Genomic DNA, 22,225 nt, shown 5'->3' on the forward strand with positions numbered 1-22,225 from the left:
TGAACTCTGCTGATATGCTGAAGGCTTTATGCTTCCCCAGAGCCGAGGTCGGAAATTAGTTTGTGACCAAAGGCCAGACCGTGCCACAGGTATAGTAACATTTCCAGCATGCCATGTGTTTAACCTAAAATTCTGGCAGAATTGCAATTGCAATTATTGCAGAAGCAGAATAAAATATCCACTCGATTCTACCTACAGGTGTACAACTCTGTTAGCGCCTTGGCCAAATCTATCTATGAGAGGATGTTCTTGTGGATGGTCATTCGTATCAACCAGATGTTGGACACAAAACAACAAAGAAATGTCTATATTGGCGTGCTGGATATTGCTGGCTTTGAGATCTTTGATGTAAGAATGATTCTTTTATCTCTTTTTTAATGGCACATTGAGTGATATTCAGAAGTCAGTAAATGGTTCTGTTTCTTCCTCCAGTATAACAGCATGGAGCAGCTGTGTATCAACTTCACCCATGAGAAACTGCAACAGTTTTTCAACCACCACATGTTTGTGCTGGAGCAAGAGGATTACAAGAAGGAGGGCATTATTTGGGAGTTCATTGACTTCGGCATGGACTTGGCTGCTTGCATTGAGCTCATTGAGAAGGTTTTTACTGGTTTATGAACTTCATTCATTTCCAATTTCTATGCTTGAAATCTTAAAATTTTAATAATTAAACAACATTATTTTACAGCCCATGGGTATCTTCTCCATCCTTGAAGAGGCGTGCATGTTCCCCAAGGCTTCAGATGCTTCCTTCAAGAACAAGCTGTATGATCAGTATCTTGGCAAGAACAATGCTTTCCAGAAACCAAAGCCAGCCAAAGGCAAGGCTGAAGCCCACTTCTCCCTGGTTCACTACGCTGGAACTGTGGACTACAACATCACTGGCTGGTTGGACAAGAACAAGGATCCATTGAATGAGTCTGTTCTGCAGCTGTACCATAAGTATTCTGTCAAACTGCTGGCTACTCTCTACCCACCTGTTGTTGAGGGTAAAGAAAACATCTATTCAACCAAACTTTGATTCAGTTTTGCACTTTCTTTCTTTTGTTGCATTTATACATGTTATTTTGTATCTTTATCTCAATAGAGGCTGGTAAAAAAGGAGGCAAGAAGAAGGGTGGTTCCATGCAGACTGTCCTCCCAGTTCAGGGTATGTATAGAGATGACCTCAAAACAATATTTCTGTATTTGAAGAAAAAAAGAAATACAAAGCATGGCAACCCTTTTCTATTCTCCACAGGAAAACTTGGGCAAACTCATGACCACCTTGAGGAGCACTCACCTGCACTTTGTGCGTTGCCTGATTCCCAATGAGTCCAAGACTCCAGGTAAAGTATTAAAAGGTTTACAGATATTCTGGCACTCAATTTATATGATGAACTTAATTTAGAAAGGGCTTCCCCAGCAAAATCCTCTATGGTGACTTCAAGCAGAGGTAAATGGGACCACATAAAAACACAATTTTCTGTAGGAGGCTCCTAATTAAAAGACATGCAGTAATTTTATACATTTTCCACAGATACAAGGTGCTGAATGCCAGTGCTATCACAGAAGGACAGTTCTGAAGGCCAGTGAGAAACTCCTGGGATCCATCGACGTTAATCATGACGAGTACAGATTTGGAACCACAAAGGTTCATATTTAGATTTTAGGTTCAATTTTACAAATTTTAAAGATTCGGTGATCATGGTCATTTAGCTTATACAGGTTAAACCAATATTTTTAGATTTGCTGTTTTACTTAAATTCAGGTGTTCTTCAAAGCTGGTCTTCTGGGTACTCTTGAGGAAATGCGTGATGAGAAACTGGCTACTCTGGTCACAATGACTAAGACTCTCTGCCGTGGTTACCTGATGAGGAGGGAGTTTATGAAGATGATGGAAAGGAGGTGAGTATTGTCATGAGTAAAGATGATATCACCAATAACTGTGCAAACAAATTATAATTTTAATAATTTTAATGATTATGGCATTTAATGATAAATTATTTACAGGGAGTCCATTTACACCATCCAATACAACATCAGCTCATTCATGAATGTCAAACACTGGCCATGGATGAAGGTTTACTACAAGATTAAGCCTCTACTGAAGAGTGCCGAAACTGAGAAAGAGCTCTCAACCATGAAAGAGGACTTTGTCAAATGCAAAGAAAATCTCCGCTGCGTGTCGGCTCCGTGCTCCGCTGTCCTTCAATACCCACCAGGTCCGGATTTGTTGCGGAACGGCTGCGGCCAAGGACCCACAAGATCTCGCTAATTCACGTGTGATCGCGCGATATGTTAAAACAGGTGTCTGAAAAAAATATTCAACAGGCCTGTCTCCACCCATTATGATGTTTTCAATGTGTAGTGTAGGGAAATATGAACCGCCATGATCACGGTGTATTTTATTTTGAAAATTAAACGGATCTTTTATTTTGTTTTGGTTTGTTCTGTTTTTTGCTTTGACTTCCTGTCTTGCGCACTCTGCCCTGTAGTGCTGCGGAGCACTCCGGCAAAAATAGAAGCTCTGCGTATCTGCTCCGGAGGGCTGCAGATCGCCGGAGTCGGAACGCAGCCGTTCCGCAGTCAGTGAAAATACACACATTGACTTTAATGGAAACCTATTGACTCCACCGCCGTTCCGGAGCGGATCCGCAGCCGTTCCGCAGTTGGTAGAAATTAGGGGCTACTCCCCGCTCTGTTCCGTCCTCTCTCTCCCACTTCAGACTCCGCAAAACCTCGCCCCCTACATTAACATCGCTATTTGTTTTTAACTGTCCAAGCATTATTGTCGCGTTAACTTGCCCTAAATTTAACACGGAAGACTTTCTTCAAACACAGTATGAGTTGCAGTCTGACACTTAAAATTGAGCAATGTGGTTTCCAATGATATAGCAAACTATTTTCTTAACAGGAATCTGATAATCTCTCAGATGCTGAGGAGAGGTGTGAAGGTCTGATCAAAAGCAAAATCCAGCTTGAAGCTAAACTCAAGGAGACAACTGAGAGACTGGAGGATGAGGAAGAAATCAATGCATATCACACAGGTCAAGAACTTGACAGAGGAAATGGCAGCTCAGGAGGAGAGTATTGCCAAGCTTACGAAGGAGAAGAAAGCCCTCCAAGAGTCACATCAGCAGACACTGGATGATCTTCAGGCAGAGGAGGACAAAGTCAACACCCTGACCAAATCCAAGACAAAGCATGAGCAGCAAGTTGATGATGTGAGTTAATTATGTAAACATTTTATTAATTCATCAAATTAGCTTTGTTTTGTGCTGTGAACTTATTTTATTTATCATTGTCCTGTAGCTTGAGGGTTCCCTTGAACAAGAGAAGAAGCTCCACGTGGGCATGGAGAGAGCCAAGAGAAAGCTTGAAGGAGACCTGAAATTAGCTCAAGAGTCCATCATGGACCTGGAGAATGATAAGCAGCAATCAGAGGAGAAAATAAAGTAATTGAAGCATAAAATCTTTGAAAACATTATTGTTAGGTTTTGTTTTTGTTTTGCAAACCATTTATTGTTGAACACTCACAGGAAAGACTTTGAAACAAGCCAGCTGCTTAGCAAGATAGAAGATGAACAATCTCTGGGTGCTCATCTCCAAAAGAAGATCAAGGAGCTTCAGGTTTTTTGTTTTTTGTTTTCAAAAATGATGAGTATTATGATCAAATACAGATAACTAAAACTTTAATTGACTACTTTCCACCAAAGGCTCGCATTGAAGAACTTGAGGAGGAGATTGAAGCTGAGCGCGCTGCTCGTGCCAAGGTTGAGAAGCAGAGAGCTGATCTCTCCAGGGAACTTGAGGAGATCAGTGAGAGGCTTGAGGAGGCTGGAGGAGCCACTTCTGCTCAGATCGAGATGAATAAGAAGCGTGAAGCTGAATTCCAGCTGGACAAGGAGGCTCTGGTTTCTCAGCTCACCAGAGGCAAACTTTCACTCAGCAAATCGAGGAGCTTAAGAGGCATATTGAAGAGGAGGTTAAGGTAATATAGCATAATGAAAACAATTTCTACTTACAACACAACAAAGCTAATATAATGCAAAAAACGTAATACAACAATATACAACAAAGCTAATGTAATACAATAAAGCTAATATCACATTTTGTATTGCTCATTAGTAAGTCACTTTGGATAAAAGTGTCTGCTAAATGAATTAATGTAAATATTATGTGACTTTGTCCTTTAGGCTAAGAATGCACTGGCCCATGCTGTGCAATCAGCCCGTCATGACTGTGACCTGCTCCGTGAGCAGTTTGAGGAAGAGCAGGAGGCAAAGGCTGAGCTGCAGCGGGGAATGTCAAAGGCCAACAGTGAGGTTGCTCAGTGGAGAACCAAATATGAAACTGATGCCATCCAGCGCACGGAGGAGCTTGAAGAGTCCAAGTATGAACATCAAAAGTGATATGTGTTAATAATGTGTGCAATTGCATGCATCTTCTGACTAAATGTTACAAAATATATAACAGAAAGAAGGTAGCTCAGCGTCTGCAAGAGGCAGAGGAACAAGTTGAGGCAGTGAACTCTAAATGTGCATCTCTGGAGAAGACCAAACAGAGACTCCAGGGTGAGGCTGAGGACCTCATGATTGATGTGGAGAGAGCCAATGGTTTGGCTGCTAACCTTGACAAGAAGCAGATAAACTTTGACAAGGTACAATCAATTTCCCTTTGAAAAGTGTGGCCAGAATGGGCTTTGTTCAACATGTTACATATAAAACCTATCCCTAAAATATCTGTGTGATGAGGTTCAATTATAAATAGTAAGGAAGGAAGAAGACAGGGGTCGGCTGAACTGGGACTCTCGTTTTATTAACAAAATAGCAAAAGAAAAGGGTGCGCACGCTGCGCATTCACCGTGCACAAGCACAGCCTCAAAACAAACAATAATTCCGAATATTCAGTCGGTGATCTCTTCAGCAGGCAACAGTCCACGAGGTCCCAGTCCTTCTCTCTCTCACTCCGGTTTATATTCGGTCTGTCCATGCCAATTACTGCAATCAGACACAGGTGTTCGTCATCTGCACTTGACCTACTTACCCCGGATTTCCACCAACTGCGGAACGGCTGCGGATCGGCTCGGCTGCGTGTCAGCTCCGTGCTCCGCTGTCCTTCAATACCCACCAGGTCCGGATTTGTTGTGGAACGGCTGCGGCCGAGGACCCACAAGATCTCGCTAATTCACGTGTGATCACGCGATATGTTAAAACAGGCGTCTGAAAAAAATATTCATCAGGCCTGTCTCCGCCCATTATGATGTTTTCAAGGTGTAGTGTGGGGAAATATGATCCGCCATGATCACGGTGTATTTTATTTTGAAAATTAAACGGATCTTTTATTTTGTTTTGGTTTGTTCTGTTTTTTGCTTGACTTCCTGTCTTGCGCACTCTGCCCTGTAGTGCTGCGGAGCTCTCCGGCATCTGGCAAAAATAGAAGCTCTGCGTATCTGCTCCGGAGGGCTGCGGATCGCCGGAGTCGGAACGCAGCCGTTCCGCAGTCAGTGAAAATACACACATTGACTTTAATGGAAACCTATTGACTCCGCCGCCGTTCCGGAGCGGATCCGCAGCCGTTCCGCAGTTGGTAGAAATTAGGGGTTACTCCCCGCTCTGTTCCGTCCTCTCTCTCCCACTACAGACTCCGCAAAACCACGCCCCCCTCGCCACAATCTGGACCAAAGGTCCTGGCAGACTGGAAGCAAAAATATGAGGAAGGTCAGGCAGAGCTGGAAGGTGCTCAGAAAGAGGCTCGTTCACTCAGCACTGAACTGTTCAAGATGAAGAACTCCTATGAGGAGAGCCTGGATCAGCTGGAGACCCTCAAGAGAGAGAACAAAAATCTGCAGTGTAAGATTCAGCGTTTTACAGTTTTAAATCTGTAGTGATTTTCACAAAATATTTATGTTGATATTTTTTTCTTTATAACTTGTAGAGGAGATTTCAGATCTGACAGATCAGTTAGGTGAGACTGGTAAGAGCATCCATGAACTGGAAAAGGCCAAGAAGACAGTGGAGACTGAGAAGTCAGAGATTCAGACCACCCTAGAAGAGGCTGAAGTGAGTATCTGAAGATCAATATGGAATCTGATTAAAATGTAGTTCTTGCTCAAACCATTTTACTGTGTTAAATGTTATTTTAATTCTGAAATTACATGTTTTTATATTTCATAGGGCACCCTGGAGCATGAGGAGTCCAAAATTCTCTGTGGCCAGCTTGAGCTAAACCAGGTCAAAAGTGAGATTGACAGTAAGCTTGCAGAGAAGGATGAGGAGATGGAGCAGATCAAGAGGAACAGCCAGATAATCATTGAATCCATGCAGGCCAATCTGAAGTCAGGAGTAGGAATAATGCCCTGAGAATCAAGAAGAAGATGGAGGGAGACCTTAATGAGATGGAGATTCAGTTGAGCCACGCCAATCGCCAGGCTGCTGAGGCACAGAAACCGCTCAAGATAATTCAGGGACAACTCAAGGTATGTGACTTCTGTTTGACTTTGGGATGCATTAGTATGTTTGTTTAATCTTACCTGTGTTAAGTATTAGCCAACAGAAAGCACATTGAAAAAAATTGTAAAGCTATTGTTATGTTCAGGATGCCCAACTGCACATTGATGATGCCCAGAGAGGACAGGAAGACAAGAAGGAGCAGGTGGCCATGGTGGAGTGCAGAAACACTCTGATGCTGTTACATTGAGGTGTATGTTGGTTGAAGCACAGATGAAACAAGATCCAGTTGCAGCACACTTTATTAATTAGATACTAAACTTGAACAAACTAGGACACAGGAACAGACCAACCGAACGACAGCATTACTCTAGATACGTAAACAGTCAAACAAGAACCAAGACAGGGCTGAAACACCGGGCTTAAATGCAGGGGTAAACGATGGTTTTGGGGGCGTGGTTAATGGGAAACACATGGGATGACTAATAGACAGACAGGGAACCGCTGATCATGACAAGACAAGACACAAAACCCAACACTGTAACATATGCAGTCTGAGATTGAGGAGCTGAGAGCTGCTCTGGAGCAGACAGAGAGAGGCCGCAAAGTGGCTGAACAAGAGCTGGTGGATATTACTGAGCGTGTTGGGCTGCTGCACTATCAGGTAAGGGCATTTTGGTTTTACAATGAAAGTAAGGATATTGAGAGTATCAGTTAAATTGTTCAAATTGTTGCTTTCCATTTTGTAGAACACAAGTCTTCTGAACACCAAGAAGAAGCTTGAGGCTGACCTTCAGGTCCAGAGTGAAGTTGATGACACTGTACAGGAAGCCAGAAATGCAGAGGAGAAAGCCTAGAAGGCCATCACTGATGTGAGCAACAGTAACTGCCAAATGTTTCAAAAGACATTTCTGTACTTGAAAAATGTGGATCTAATGACTTTCTGTAATAGTGCAAAAGGCTGCTATGATGGCAGAAGAGCTGAAGAAGGAGCAGGACACCAGTTCTCACCTTGAGAGGATGAAGAAGAATCTGGAGGTCACAGTGATGGACCTGCAGCACCGTCTGGATGAGGCTGAGAATCTGGCCATGAAGGGAGGAAAGAAACAACTTCAGAAGTTGGAGAGCAGGGTGAGAACTTTTAAGGGATCACAGCAATCATTTTTAAATTAAAGCATTATCTCAGGTTCCCAAAGTAGCTAACAGTCACTGACTACACTTGTACTTGTCTGAGAATTCTTATGTGCTATCAAAGGTCCGTGAGCTTGAGGCTGAAGTTGAAGCAGAGCAGAGACGTGGTATGACCATGTCTGACTATATCCATTGAGTCATTCATATGCATTTGTCAAATATTTAGAATAAATCGATTAAAAAAAAAAACGGATTCTTAACGCGTTTATTGCAAATACATTTCATCTCTTTCTCATCAAACAACCAGACATGCGAATGGCTTGACACAAACCGTACCGGGGCAGAGTCAGGGCTTCAAAGAAGTTTAGACATAAATTCACCTACATGTGAAATCGCAGCTGCACCCACAACTATCCAGCCTACAACTTTGGCACACCACCTGTTTTTTTTTTTGTTTTTGTTTTTTGTTTTTGTTGTAGCTCCCAGGTTTTTTTATTGATTATAAACACAAATAAGAGTATAAACAGTGACAAAAAGGTAAACACAGTGTTTACCAATATTAATCATCAACAACAACAACAACAACAGAAAAGAAAAAACATCTTAAACAAACAAACCACAGTCAGAATAAAAAGTCAGTTGTTCAAGCTGTTTATGACATTTGTAATACAACCATCAGAAACCAAATCGTACTCTTTCATGCCCAACTTTCCTAATTAGGACTGGTTAAGAAATTACTCTCTTTATACTGAAGGAGTGGACACCACAACTTCCAAAACTTATTTGAACACTTCTTGAGGGAAAATGTTTATATTTTCTAACTTAAAATAAAGAACATCTGATAGCCAATGAGACTATGTAAGGGGCATTTTGGACATCAAATTGAACAATATTTGTCTAGCCAGCAGAGTGACAAAGGCAGTTGCACCTTGTTTAAGAGTTGACACGGATGGTACTGAGGGGCAAATTCTGAACAAAGCAGCGAGAAAATTTGGTTTAATTCTTACCCCTGCAATAAATGACAAAGTTTAAAAAATATTGGTCCAATAATTATAATGAAGGACAAAGCCAAAACATATGAATCAGGTTTGCTGGAGTTTGACAGCATCTGTCACATGCTGGAGAAACACCTTTATACATCTTTGCAAATCTAGCTTTTGTATAATAAACTTGGTGCACTACTTTGCACTGAATAAGTGATTGTCTGGCACATATAGATGATCTGTGTGCACTGTTGAGGATCCTTTCCCAGAGTTCCTCTAATATTTCCTTCTCCACATCTCAACCTCCAACCTTTCTCTTTAGCAAACTGTGTGTACACAATGTTGTCAATGCTCGAGTTCATGTGTAGAGCCCCTGGTAATACTTCAAGCACAGTTTCATGTTGTTTCGAGCCTCCTTAGTGTTCTAAAAATATGCTCTCATTGTAGTGCCCCTAGCACTCCCATTCAAAAGGAATTTGGACCAAAAACGAATATATGGTCAAACTTAAAAGTGGAGTTTCTTTTCTAATTGACTCTTCGCTAGTCAGACATTCCCAAGGAGATAATTAGTAATTTTTGGCAAACAGGTGAAATATCTGAGAGAGCAAGACAAAAGGGACTGCAGTATGCATTCAAGATATATCCATGACATAATATGCAACCGATTAGAGAATAATTTCATCAAAATTGATGCTAAAGCCTATAGAGCTCGGGCGTAGATGTTATGGAACGGTGCATTGTGGGTTACGGCGATCATTTTAGAGGCAACACAAAGGGCGGTTTGGAATAAGGTAATAGCGTAGCCGTCTGGTCTCCACCGGCACCGAGAAAGAGTTATGGACCGTGATAAAAAAAAAGTTGGCTATACCGTATACTGACAAACTTACTAATGAAGCCAAACACCGCTACTTAAACACCGCCTGCCTGCCTGCCTATCTGCCTGCCTATCCGCCCGCCCCTATAAGATTAATATTTGTTAGTAAAACGTTCGCATTGGAACTTTGGACTCCTCTTCTGCCTGCACCACACCGTGACACTACTACAATATTACATTTATTTTTTTTATAAGGAGCTGTTTTTGTTTTATATGCTGTCTAAGACACCACAAAAGATGGGTCAGGTATAGCGTCATAATTGCTCAAAGTAAAACAAAAGATCATACTTTATGATGTTAGTTTTAATAAATAATATATTTTTTTAAATCAAGGAAATTTCTCTGGCATTTATGTTGCTGTATCGAAAACGTACCGAACCGTGACACCATTGTGTTGTATCAAACCGAACCGTGAAATTTGTGAACCATTACATCCCTTATATATATATATATATATATATCATTATCATGAAATAAACTGACTCATATTGGCCCAAAGTGACAAGTCTTTGGTCGTACTAATTAAACTCATACATAATTTTTAGTTTAATAATTAATTTGGAGTCTCATAATTTTTAATTTGCCTGTACAAGTTTTTACATGTTGTGGATGTGGAGTTATCTGAACTATCAAAGTAAAGCTTTCTTGTAGCTCAAACAGTAGAGCGTTGGTGTTTGAAATGCCAAGATCATGGGTTCTATTCCCAGGGAAAGCAATAATTGATAAAAATGAAAATGTGTAACTTGACTTGCAATGTAAGTTGCTTTTAAAAAAAGCGTAAATGTAAACTGCACATTTTATTTTTAGACTTCAATGTACCTTAAAAAGCAGCTTTAAAAAAGCTTTTTTTTTTTTTTACTTTTTCTCTGTTTATTTATAAAAGAAAGATCACAATATTTGACCTAGATTCTAGAATGTTATAACTGCAAGGTTTCACGGATGGGGAAAAAATATAAACCAGGGGAGCAAGAAGAGTTTAATATCAGTCTAAATTTGTGAGCTTATACAATTTAAAGTAATTCACAATAGAAATGCATAATTGAACAGAACATATTGTTAGTATTTATAGCCCAAAGGTGTTTGTTTACTAACTAAAATGCAAAGGGGGATGTCCACCGCAAAACTGTGCAAATCAGTGGTAATAAATAATTCAAGTTGTATTTTTATTGCCTGTTTATTCAATTTGTCATGTTTATCCATCATTTTTTTATTTAAAAATCCCTTGGTTGTGTTATTATTCAGAATAATTATTCGGAATAATTTACTTAAGTATTTAATTAGTGGAGGTTGATTAGTTGTAAATAGTAGTTATACCGGTTAAAAGCTCATTGTTATATTAAAATTCTCTGTTTCAGCTATAATTAGGTCTCATTTGAGGAGATTGATGTATATGAAAATAAATGTCATACACATGAAAAAATCCATCAGGATGTATGGAGAAGAGAATGACAAAAAGGCAATGGAAATAAAATAGAGGTTAATGAATATAATGTTTTATTGAGCAATTGCACCTTTTCAGAGACAAATGAGAGCTTGTGACAGTGAATGTGAAGCTTTTCACTCTGCTGCCTCTTTACTCTGGAGTGAGTGAATGAGTGAGTGAGTGAGTGAGTGAGTGAGTGAGTGAGTGAGTGAGTGAGTGAGTGAGTGAGTGAGTGAGTGAGTGAGTGAGTGAGTGAGTGAGTGAGTGTAAATCAAGAAAAACGACAAAAAGTAAGCTGCTAAATTACAAAGTTTATTCGTTTCAGTTTCAGAGATGTGTACATGGTATGTTACTATTTCACTCAGCTACCTCTTTGCCCTTGAAAAAATAGAGAGTGAAAAAAGACATGATTAGAATAAATGAGAATACATGTTAAGTTTGAAAATACATGCTTTAGAAAAATTAATTACCTTTCCAGAATCACGGCTCTTGACTCTGAGCTTGTTGACCTGAGACTCAGCAATGTCAGCACGCTCCTCAGCCTCCTCAAGCTCATGCTGCACCTTCCTCAACTTGGACAGGTGAGTGTTTGCTTGTTCATCCTGCAAAGTCACATATGATAATATCAGGAACTTAACATGTTCACATGGTGTTTATAGTTCTCAACTGAGATACTCACAGCTTCTTCAGCCTGTCTCTTGTAAGCCTTGACCTTCAGCTGAAGCTTGTCAACCAGATCCTGCAGTCTGTTGAGGTTCTTCTTATCCTCCTCAGTCTGCAGATAATGAACAAGGATCAGACTAGAACATAGAACTCAGATTATAGTGACCTGAATTTTACTACACATTTTTTGTACCTGGTAGGTGAGCTCCTTGACTCTCCTCTCATATTTGCGGACACCTTTAACAGCATCAGCTCCACGTCTCTGCTCTGCCTCAACTTCAGCCTCAAGCTCACGGACCTATAGTTAGTAAGAGATAATATTTAAATTATTTCAGTCGATGAAAACATGTTTAGACTATCCAAAATTTTCCAGAATATTAAAGTATTACACAATTTATACCTTTCAGATCATAACTATTAACATCAGAAAAAAGGCAATCTTACTCTTGACTCCAATTTCTGGAGTTGTTTCTTTCCTCCCTTCATGGCCAGATTCTCAGCCTCATCCAGACGATGCTGCAGGTCCTTCACTGTGACCTCCAGATTCTTCTTCATCCTCTCAAGGTGAGAACTGGTGTCCTGCTCCTTCTTCAGCTCTTCTGCCATCATTGCAGCCTTTTGCATTAATACAGAAAGTCATTAGATCCACATTTTTTTCAAGTACACAAGTGTCTTTTGAAACATTTGCCAGGTACTGTTGCTCACATCAGTGATGGCCTTCTTGGCTTTCTCCTCTGCATTTCTGGCTTCCTGTACAGTGTCATCAACTTCACTCTGGACCTGAACAAGGTCAGCCTCAAGCTTCTTCTTGGTGTTCAGAAGACTTGTGTTCTACAAAATGGAAAGCAACAGTTTGAACAATTTAACTGATGCTCTCAATTTCCTTACTTTCATTGTAAAACCAAAATGCCCTTACCTGAGAGTGCAGCAGCCCAACACGCTCACTAATATCCACCAGCTCTTGTTCAGCCACTTTGCGGCTTCTCTCTGTCTGCTCCAGAGCAGCTCTCAGCTCCTCAATCTCAGACTGCATCAGAGTGTTTCTGCGCTCCACCATGGCAACCTGCTCCTTCATGTCTTCCTGTCCTCTCTGGGCATCATCAAGGTGCAGTTGGGCATCCTGAACATAACAATAGCTTTAGAATAAGCTTTAATGTGCTTTCTGGTGACCATAACCTAACAAAAGTTAGATTATACAAACATATTAATACATCCCAAAGTCGGACAGAAGTTAAATACCTTGAGTTGTCCCTGAACGTTCCTGAGCTGTTTCTGGGCCTCAGCAGCCTGGCGATTGGCGTGGCTCAGCTGAATCTCCATCTCATTAAGGTCTCCCTCCATCTTCTTCTTGATTCTCAGGGCATCATTCCTGCTCCTTACTTCAGAGTCCAGAGTGCCCTGCATGGATTCAATGACTCTCTGGCTGTTCCTCTTGATCTGCTCCATCTCCTCATCCTTCTCTGCAAGCTTCCTGTCAACCTCTCCCTTGATCTGGTTTAGCTCAAGCTGGACACGAAGAATCTTGGACTCCTCATGCTCCAGTGTACCCTATGACAAATAAAGTAACATTTAAATATCAGAACAAAATTATTAATTAACAACACAGTATGATGGTTCTAGAAAGAATTCCATATTGATCTTCAGATACTCACTTCAGCCTCCTCCAGGGCGGTCTGAATCTCTGCCTTCTCAGTCTCTACTGTCTTCTTGGCCTTTTCCAGCTCATGGATGCTCTTTCCAGTCTCACCTATCTGCTCCGTCAGATCTGAAATCTCCTCTATAGAAAGAAAAAAATAATATCTGTAATCATAATCACATGTTTACTTTTTAAAGCTCATTTAGAATTAGAACATTTAAGTATTTTCTAAATTAACTGTTTCATTCTTACGCTGCAAATTCTTGTTCTCTCTCTTGAGGGTCTCCAGCTGATCCAGGCTCTCCTCATAGGAGTTCTTCATCTTGAACAGTTCAGTGCTGAGTGAACGAGCCTCTTTCTGAGCACCTTCCAGCTCTGCCTGACCTTCCTCATATTTCTGCTTCCATTCTGCCAGGACCTTTGGTGGAAAAATTTCAGGATCAGGTTAATTTAACTTGTAGCATGCTGAACAAGCCCAGACTACTTTTAGAAGTTAATATCCTATCACAGAAAGACAACATTTGTTACCTTGTCAAAGTTCCTCTGTTTCTTGTCAAGGTTGGCAGCCAAACCATTGGCTCTCTCCACATCAATCATGAGGTCCTCCACCTCACCCTGGAGTCTCTGTTTGGTCTTCTCCAGAGATGCACATTTGGAGTTTACGGCCTCAATTTGTTCCTCTGCCTCTTGCAGACGCTGGGCCAGCTTCTTTCTGTTAAGTAATACACATTATTTTGAATTCCAATCTATAAAATAGCTGTAAGAATTGGGAATATTATACAATAATAGACATACTTGGACTCTTCAAGCTCCTCTGTGCGCTGGATGGCATCAGTTTCATATTTGGTTCTCCACTGAGCAACCTCACTGTTGGCCTTTGACATTCCCCGCTGCAGCTCAGCCTTTGCCTCCTGCTCTTCCTCAAACTGCTCACGGAGCAGGTCACAGTCATGACGGGCTGATTGCACAGCATGGGCCAGTGCGTTCTTAGCCTAGGAGACAAAGTCACATAATATTAGCTTTTCTCTACAGTAAAATAATTGACAAGTATGTGCATGTATTGATTATACTGTATTACCTTAACCTCCTCTTCAATATGCCTCTTAAGCTCCTCAATTTGCTGAGTGAAAGCTTGTTTGCCTCTGGTGAGCTGAGAAACCAGAGCCTCCTTCTCCTCCAGCTGACGGCCAAACTCACCTGTTAACATTTTACTATGTCAGCTCAATTCAAAATAAACCATTTAATAATATGAGAAAAGCATTTGCTACACAATTAGGCTGGAAAAATGTATTACATCATCATATGATGCAGTTGTGACCTAATAGTCAGAGATTCTGACTTTTGACCCAAAGGTCACGGGTTTGATTCTCAATACCAGCAGGAAATGACTGAGGTGCCTTTGAGCACGGGTTTGATTCTGGTTCAAAGGTTGTGTGAATATGTTACATGGATGATGATATCTTTGTTAGTGGAGAAAATCAAATTATTTTGTTTGATATTTTTGAGATATTGTGCCATTATTTACCATTTTCAGTTTGAAGTCTTGCTCTTTGAGCACTGAGGTCATTTAACTGGCGAAGGTTCTCGTCATTCTTGGACTTAATTTCACTAAGTTGGTCCTCAAGTGTGCGGCACATCTTCTCAAGATTACCCTGTAAACACATTTCATTTGATTCTTAAAAATCTTACCCACATTTGTTATATTTCCTTTTTTTTTTTTTTTTTAGAAACCATTCTCAAACCTTTGCTTTGGCAACAGCTTCCATGTTGCTGGAAAGATCATCAATCTCCATTTTGAATTCGCTCTTCTCTTTCTCAAGCTTCTGCTTGACACGCTGCAGGTTGTCGATCTGCTCTCCCAGCTCGGCCACACTGTCTGCCTGCTTCTTGCGGAGGGCAGCAGCAGTAGCTTCATGCTGGAGGGTGGACTCTTCAAGATCACGACGCAGCTTCTGGAATTCAGCTTCACGCTTCTTATTCATCTCGATCTGAGCAGAAGTGGCTCCTCCAGCCTCCTCAAGCCTCTCACTGATCTCCTCAAGTTCCCTGGAGAGATCAGCTCTCTGCTTCTCAACCTTGGCACGAGCAGCGCGCTCAGCCTCGATCTCTTCCTCCAGTTCCTCAATGCGAGCCTATGATGGAAAAATAGTTAATTAGATTCTTAGAGATCTGATCATAATGATCGTAATGTTTGAAAAAAATGTATCTCAAAATACCTGAAGCTCCTTGATCTTCTTCTGGAGTTGAGCACCCAGAGATTGTTCATCTTCTATCTTGCTGAGCAGCTGACTTGTTTCAAAATCTTTTCTGTGTGTAAAATGAGAAAACAATGAATGATCTGAAATAAATGAAAACCATTATTTTTTATAAAAGTTTCAAAGAATTCCTACTTCTTCAGCTTCTCGTCAGATTGCTGCTTGTCATTCTCCAGGTCCATGATGGACTCTTGAGCTAATTTCAGGTCTCCTTCAAGCTTTCTCTTGGCTCTCTCCAGGTCCATGCGGAGCTTCTTCTCTTGTTCAAGGGAACCCTCAAGCTACAGGACAATGATATATAAAATATGTTCACAGCAGAAAACACAGTTAATTAATAACATGTTTGCATAATCAACTCACATCATCAACTTGCTGCTCAAGCTTTGTCTTGGATTTGGTCAGGCTGTTGACTTTGTCCTCCTCGGCCTGAAGATCATCCAGTGTCTGCTGATGTGACTCTTGGAGGGCTTTCTTCTCCTTCGTAAGCTTGGCAATGCTCTCATCCTGAGCTGCCATTTCCTCAGTCAAGTTTTTGACCTGTGTGATTTTTTTGTTTCAAATAAGCTTATATTTTACAATTATTATTTTTATATCAACATATAAGAAAGATATTAAATCTCATCTTAAACCAACTCAATCTCCAACCTTATTCTCAGTGGCATGTTTCTCCTTCTCCACTTTAGCCAAAGTGAGCTCCAGGTCATCAATGTCTTTCTTCAGCTCAGAGCACTCATCCTCCAGTTTCCTCTTCTTGGCTGTCAGTTCAGCATTGATTTCTTCCTCATCCTCCAGTCTCTCAGTTGTCTCCTTGAGTTTAGCTTCAAGCTGGATTTTGCTTTTGATCAGACCCTCACACCTCTCCTCAGCATCTGAGAGACCCTCAGATTCCTGTTAGTAAATTAGATTGCTATTTCATTGAAAACAACCATTGTTCATTTTTAATGGAGCCAGTATTCAGTTAATTATAAAAAAAATACTCACAGATGCTACTTGCAGCTGCAGATCATTTTTCTCTTGTAACAGTGCTACCATCTTCTCTTCAAGCTCCTTCTTTTTGGCTTCAGCCTTAACCAACGCCTCTTTGCATTTTGTATAGTCCTCTTTCATTGTAGCCAGCTCCTTCTCAGTCTCGGCACTCTTCAGCAGAGGCTTAATCTTGTAATAAACCTTCATCCATGGCCAGTGTTTGACATTCATGAATGAGCGGATGTTGTATTGGATGGTGTAAATGGACTCCCTGTTATAATAATTTATCATTAAATTACATAACCAGTGTCATTGTTTACCGTTTGTACATATATTGTTGATATCACCTTTATTAATACAATACTCACCTCCTTTCCATCATCTTCACAAACTCCCTCCTCATCAGGTAACCACGGCAGAGAGCCTGAGTCATTGTGACCAGAGTAGCCAGTTTCTCATCACGCATCTCCTCAAGAGTACCCAGAAGACCAGCTTTGAAGAACACCTAAATTCATGTAAAACAGTAAATCAAAATATGATTTACCTGTATAAGCTAAATGACCATGATCACTAAATCTTTGAAAGTTGTAAAGCTGAATATTAACCTTTGTGGTTCCAAATCTGTACTCGTCATGATCAACGTCGATGGATCCCAGGAGTTTCTCACTGGCCTTTTTGTTATCAATAAACTGTCCCTCTGGGATAACACTGGCATTAAGTACCTTGTATCTATGGAAGATGGGAAGATTTATCAAAATGCTTCATATCTTCTAATAAAGAGTCTTCCACAGGAAATGGTATTTTCATGTGGTGTCATATATACCTCTGTTTGAAGTCACCATAGAGGATTCTGCTGGGGAAACCCTTTCTGCAGATTCTGATACCCTCCAATACACCGTTACACCTCAGCTGGTGGATAACCAGGAAGTTCTCCATGAGACCTATAACAAACAGTTTACATAATAAACTTGGTAAATTAATATTATTATTTTTATTACATACATTAACATTAAATATTGTCTTAATGTGAGAATATCTGTAAGCCCTTTATTACTTTACCTGGAGTCTTGGACTCATTGGGAATCAGACAACGCACAAAGTGAGGGTGGGTGCTCCTCAAGTTTGTCATGAGCTTGCCCAAGTTCTCCTGTTTAATCATGAAAAGATTTAGCATTCTTACTCACATTCTCTCAGTTGCTGATTTCTCTGATCTAGACTCAAGCAAGGTTATGTACAGTCACTGCTTCTTAAGTCCTTTCAATTGCATCATTATTCACATTTGCTCTCAAACAAACACATACTCTGAACTGAGAAGATACAGTCTGCATGGAGCCACCCTTCTTCTTGGCTCCCTTCTTGGCACCACCAGTCTCTATTCAGATAAAGAGACAAAAGAACACATAAAGTAATAACAAGAAAAGACCCTGAATCAAAGTTTGGCTAAAATGATGTACATGATTATGTTAACAATTCAGTTTTTTACCCTCAACAACAGGTGGGTAGAGAGTAGCCAGCAGTTTGACAGAAGACTTCTGGTACAGCTGCAGAACAGACTCATTCAGTGGATCCTTGTTCTTGTCCAACCAGCCAGAAATGTTGTAGTCCACAGTTCCAGCGTAATGAACCAGGGAGAAGTGGGCTTCAGCCTTGCCTTTGGCAGGCTTTGGTTTCTGGAAAGCATTGTTCTTGCCAAGATGCTGATCATACAGCTTGTTCTTGAAGGAAGTATCTGAAGCCTTGGGGAACATGCACTCCTCTTCAAGGATGGAGAAGATACCCATGGGCTGTTTATAAAAGAATGTTGTTTAATTATTACTATTTTAAGATTTCAAGCATAGAAATTGGAAACGAGTGAGTTCATAAACCAGTAAAAACCTTCTCAATGAGCTCAATGCAAGCAGCCAAGTCCATGCCGAAGTCAATGAACTCCCAAATAATGCCCTCCTTCTTGTACTCCTCTTGCTCCAGCACAAACATGTGGTGGTTGAAAAACTGTTGCAGTTTCTCATTGGTGAAGTTGATACAGAGCTGCTCCATGCTGTTGAACTGGAGGAAGAAACATAACCATTTACTGACTTCTGAATATGAATATATCACTCAATGTGCCATTAAAAAAGAGATAAAAGAATCATTCTTACATCAAAGATTTCAAAGCCAGCAATATCCAGTACACCAATGAAGAAGTTTCTTTGTTGTTTTGTGTCCAACATCTGGTTGATACGAATGACCATCCACAAGAACATCCTCTCATAGATAGATTTGGCCAAGGCACTAACAGAGTTGTACACCTGTAAGTAGAATTGAGTGGATATTTTACTTCTGCAATAATTAACCAGAATTTTAGGTTAAACATATGGCATGCTGGAAATGTTACTATACCTGTGGCACGGTCTGGCCTTTGGTCACAAACTCATTTCCGACCTTGACTCTGGGGTAGCACAAAGCCTTCAGCATATCAGCAGAGTTCAAACCCAGAAGGTAGGCGATTTTGTCAGCCTCTGCAATTAAAAAAAGTTGCCTTGAAAACTAAAACCTCAGCTTTCTGTTTGAAAATAGAAATAAGGATCTCTCCATTCAAAGCAATGCATGCTATGACACACATTAGTACAATGTAGTCTCACCCTCTGTGCCATCAGGCTCAGCCTGCTCCTCACGCTGCTTCTGCTTGAACTTCATGTTGCCATGATGAAGCACAGCTCCAGTGAACTTGTAGATGCCCATTTTCTCTTCATTAGTAAAGCCCAGAATGTCAATAGCACTCTGTAAATCACAGAGAAGAAAAAAATCTATGATTTGCCATATTTATACAGAATATGTCAATATTCAAACATCAATGACTCACATCGGTAGCATCCAGCTCCTCTTTGTCATCAATGCTGGCCACTGTGATCTGACCCTGACTGCACATGGGAAAGTCATAGGGGTTGGTGGTGATGAGCGTCATTTCTGTAAAATACACAGCATTTATGAAAGAGCATCTTACAATCAGAAACATTTAATGAAATATGTGCACCTACCAACAATCTCAGGCTTATGGTTGGTCATCATCTGGTAGAAGATGTGGTAGCCTCTCTCATCTGGAAGCTGGAATGACACTCTAGACTTCTCCAGCAGATCTGTTGAGAGAATGTACTTGAGTCACAATCATCTGAAGAGTGACAGACAAAAACAAATGTTCAGGATGGATCAATGAAATTGTGTCCACATACATGTCTCAATGTCAGCACTAGCCAGTTTTCCAGATGTGCCGAAGTGAATTCTGATGAATTTACCCTGTTTAAAACAAAATAACAAAATATTACTATTATTAATGATGATAATAATAACAAAACAAAATATATACATAGAAAAATCCAACACAACTGACTAATTGAACTACATGTAAATAAAAAGAAGTGAACTTACAAAACGGGAGGAGTTGTCATTTCTCACAGTCTTGGCATTACCATAAGCCTCAAGCAGAGGGTTGGCAGCAATAATCTGGTCCTCAAGAGAGCCCTGTGATGTTTGAAGAGTTTTTTCTATTTAATTACTAAACAATATTTATAGGAATTTTACAAAATTCACATATCATGTGAGATGAGTGTAAATCAACATCATTCAAAATAATATGTAGGCTATGTAGTTTTATATCTCATACCTGGAATTTGCTAGAACTATCTTTCTTCTTGTCACCACCTGCCACTGCAACTGTGGCAAAGTACTGGATGACACGTTTGGTGTTCACAGTCTTTCCAGCACCAGATTCTCCGCTGGTTTATAAGAGATTAGAAGACAGAAGATGATAAGACATGTGGAAGTTTCACAAGAGGAAATTTTAACTGTTCTCAACGACTCTAATTGAAGGCTTGATACATACGTAATCAGGACAGACTGGTTCTCTCTGTCTGTAAAATGAAAGGGTAATAATGTTTTAGCAATTGTTTTATAAAAAACTATGAATGTGAATTTCAACTTAAATTTAATTCAGATCTCCTAAATCAGATCTTACCAGTCAGCATGAACTGATAGGCGTTGTCAGAGACAGAGAAGATGTGGGGTGGGGCCTCCATACGCTTTTTGCCTCTGTAGGCAGACACCACTTCTGCATCATACACTGGGAGCCACTTGTAGGGGTTCACAGTTGCGCAGAAGAGTCCAGAGTAGGTCTGAAATGAGCAGAGAAGTCAGATTGCAATAACACAGACAAAAATAACTTAAATTATTGTGTTTGTTGTTTTCAGAACTTACGTAGATCATCCATGCAGCATAACGCTCTTTGAGGTTATACAGCACAGAGGCTTCATTGAGATGGGTCATCATGGCCATGTCCTCAATCTTGTCATACTTGGGAGGATTCATTGGGTAGACATCTTCTTCCTTTACTGTTTTCTCCTATAAATGTGATCAATCAGATAATAGATTTAAAAAAAATAAAAAAATATGTAGAACATTGTGCATTATGAGCATCTTTTAAAATGTACCTCCTTAGTGTCAAGCAAAATAACTGTGGCTTTGCCACCCTCTTTGCTCTTGATTGTTCCCTTGAGGTACAACTCTTTGACATCAGCCACATAGCAGGCAGACTTGGCATCAAATGGTTTGCTCTGAGCCTCAATTCTCTCCTTCTCAGGCTTACGAAGGTAAATGGCAGCCTTGCCATAAATGGCCATCTCTGCGTCCGTACTCATGGTGGCGGCTTAATTCTGGAATTTAAAGATCAAAAGAAAAATTACTCTTATAACATTAATGTGGCTTTTTTTTTTCTATAATCCCTAAAATTACGGTTACCTACAGTGAATCCAAAAACAATATCCTTTTTATCCTTGATTTCTGAACAGATCTGTTTTTTTAACTATTTTGAATGGTTGAGCTAGTCTCGTATTTACAGATATAAACATCAATTACCTTTCCAATCTTCCACAAGTAATGATGAATTCCCTGCACACTGTAATATGAAGATATTGAAAATGAAAGCTGTGATTAAAGACTTATTATAAACTATTAGCAACATATGTCTTAAATATTTTCATTTTAATTACGTTCAACTTGAAAATCTAAAAATCTTTTTTGTCTGAATAGTTTTTTATGCAAAATGTCTACAGTAATATTCTACAGAAAGACATGCCATGGTTCTCTAACCTAATCTAACCACTGCATATTCCATGCAAAGAAATGAATGACCATCTCACCTCAAACGGAAACTTGGCTGGTCTCTGAATGCAAAGGTCTCCCCCCCTGCCACTGGTTTTTATACTGCATTTGCTGTGCCAGCAATGCAAAAGTTAAATATGGCTAACACCAAATATGGCTATTTGAGTCAGTCTAAGTTAAGGAATCGATCATATAAACCATTTGGTGCTTGTGAAAATGGAACCAGTAAAGGTGTAAATAAATAACCCCTTTAGGATATGTTGCTAATTTGTTTTTAGAATTCTTTAAAGAAAATTATTTCACTAACCTCTAGCAGAATAAGTATCAACAGCTGTTGTCTGTAGTGTACACATTTGTATCTTCGAGTAACAATTTATGAAGCCATACGTACATATTGTTTTTAGAGATTGTACACAGAGGCCTTAAAAAAAATGTATAGAACCTGTTTGGCACATATGACACACGAAGCACAGAGGTAACACGTTGAGTCTTTTTTTAGGCTTGCTGGACCATAACATTTTTGGCATGTATTCTAGTTATGTGTTGCTTCATCGACATTGGTCTATGTGTGAAGATCCTTTATGTATGGTGTAAAATGCTTTTTATAAAAATTATTAATAAATACATATTATTTTTCAACTATTTCAAGAGCTAAAAAGTTTAATACATTTTGTATATAATGTATTTAACAATGGAATGCAAAAAAAAAAAAAAGGTTATTAAACCA

At 39.9% G+C, this 22,225-nt stretch overlaps 1 protein-coding gene and 1 pseudogene across 2 annotated transcripts; one reads left to right on the forward strand and one right to left on the reverse strand.

Moving 5' to 3' along the window:
- Positions 1-198: 198 nt before the first annotated feature.
- LOC306995612 lies at positions 199-11,427 on the forward strand (annotated as a pseudogene). Its single transcript, XR_013800678.1, has 22 exons — positions 199-348; positions 433-603; positions 692-992; positions 1,091-1,153; positions 1,244-1,438; positions 1,523-1,636; positions 1,754-1,890; positions 1,996-2,255; positions 2,481-2,548; positions 2,900-3,209; positions 3,298-3,440; positions 3,525-3,615; positions 3,702-3,976; positions 4,182-4,378; positions 4,462-4,645; positions 5,672-5,837; positions 5,923-6,047; positions 6,162-6,463; positions 6,583-7,098; positions 7,184-7,306; positions 7,387-7,565; positions 11,324-11,427. The product of XR_013800678.1 is annotated as an uncharacterized misc_RNA (transcript).
- LOC306995667 (myosin heavy chain, fast skeletal muscle-like) lies at positions 11,138-21,568 on the reverse strand. Its single transcript, XM_079607460.1, has 41 exons — positions 21,537-21,568; positions 21,253-21,292; positions 20,829-21,050; positions 20,596-20,739; positions 20,357-20,513; positions 20,225-20,252; positions 20,006-20,117; positions 19,771-19,863; positions 19,575-19,638; positions 19,383-19,481; positions 19,208-19,311; positions 18,987-19,125; positions 18,745-18,863; positions 18,504-18,653; positions 18,241-18,411; positions 17,849-18,149; positions 17,667-17,737; positions 17,425-17,512; positions 17,189-17,306; positions 16,971-17,094; positions 16,734-16,870; positions 16,381-16,636; positions 16,045-16,287; positions 15,760-15,936; positions 15,535-15,680; positions 15,361-15,451; positions 14,887-15,276; positions 14,670-14,796; positions 14,223-14,341; positions 13,940-14,136; positions 13,673-13,856; positions 13,397-13,562; positions 13,161-13,285; positions 12,748-13,056; positions 12,425-12,628; positions 12,214-12,339; positions 11,953-12,123; positions 11,702-11,806; positions 11,525-11,620; positions 11,316-11,447; positions 11,138-11,223 (listed from the first exon to the last, which is right to left on the reverse strand). Exons 3-41 carry the CDS (start codon positions 21,033-21,035, stop codon positions 11,203-11,205), a joined length of 5,811 nt encoding a protein of 1,936 aa, XP_079463586.1. The 5' UTR covers positions 21,036-21,050; positions 21,253-21,292; positions 21,537-21,568; the 3' UTR covers positions 11,138-11,202.
- Positions 21,569-22,225: the final 657 nt, after the last annotated feature.

Source organism: Phoxinus phoxinus (assembly GCF_949152265.1).
Source record: "Phoxinus phoxinus genome assembly, chromosome: 3".
Taxonomy (NCBI): domain Eukaryota; kingdom Metazoa; phylum Chordata; class Actinopteri; order Cypriniformes; family Leuciscidae; genus Phoxinus; species Phoxinus phoxinus.

Bases quoted from the DNA above. Each gene is read 5' to 3' on its own strand.
- LOC306995667 (XM_079607460.1), bottom strand. From the start codon at position 21,035: ATGAGTACGGACGCAGAGATGGCCATTTATGGCAAGGCTGCCATTTAC. The intron at 15,452-15,534 runs GTAGGAATTCTT...TTTTACACACAG, and splicing joins TCTGACGAGAAGCTGAAGAA to AAAAGATTTTGAAACAAGTC. The intron at 13,857-13,939 runs GTATGTCTATTA...ATTACTTAACAG, and splicing joins GAGGAGCTTGAAGAGTCCAA to AAAGAAGCTGGCCCAGCGTC.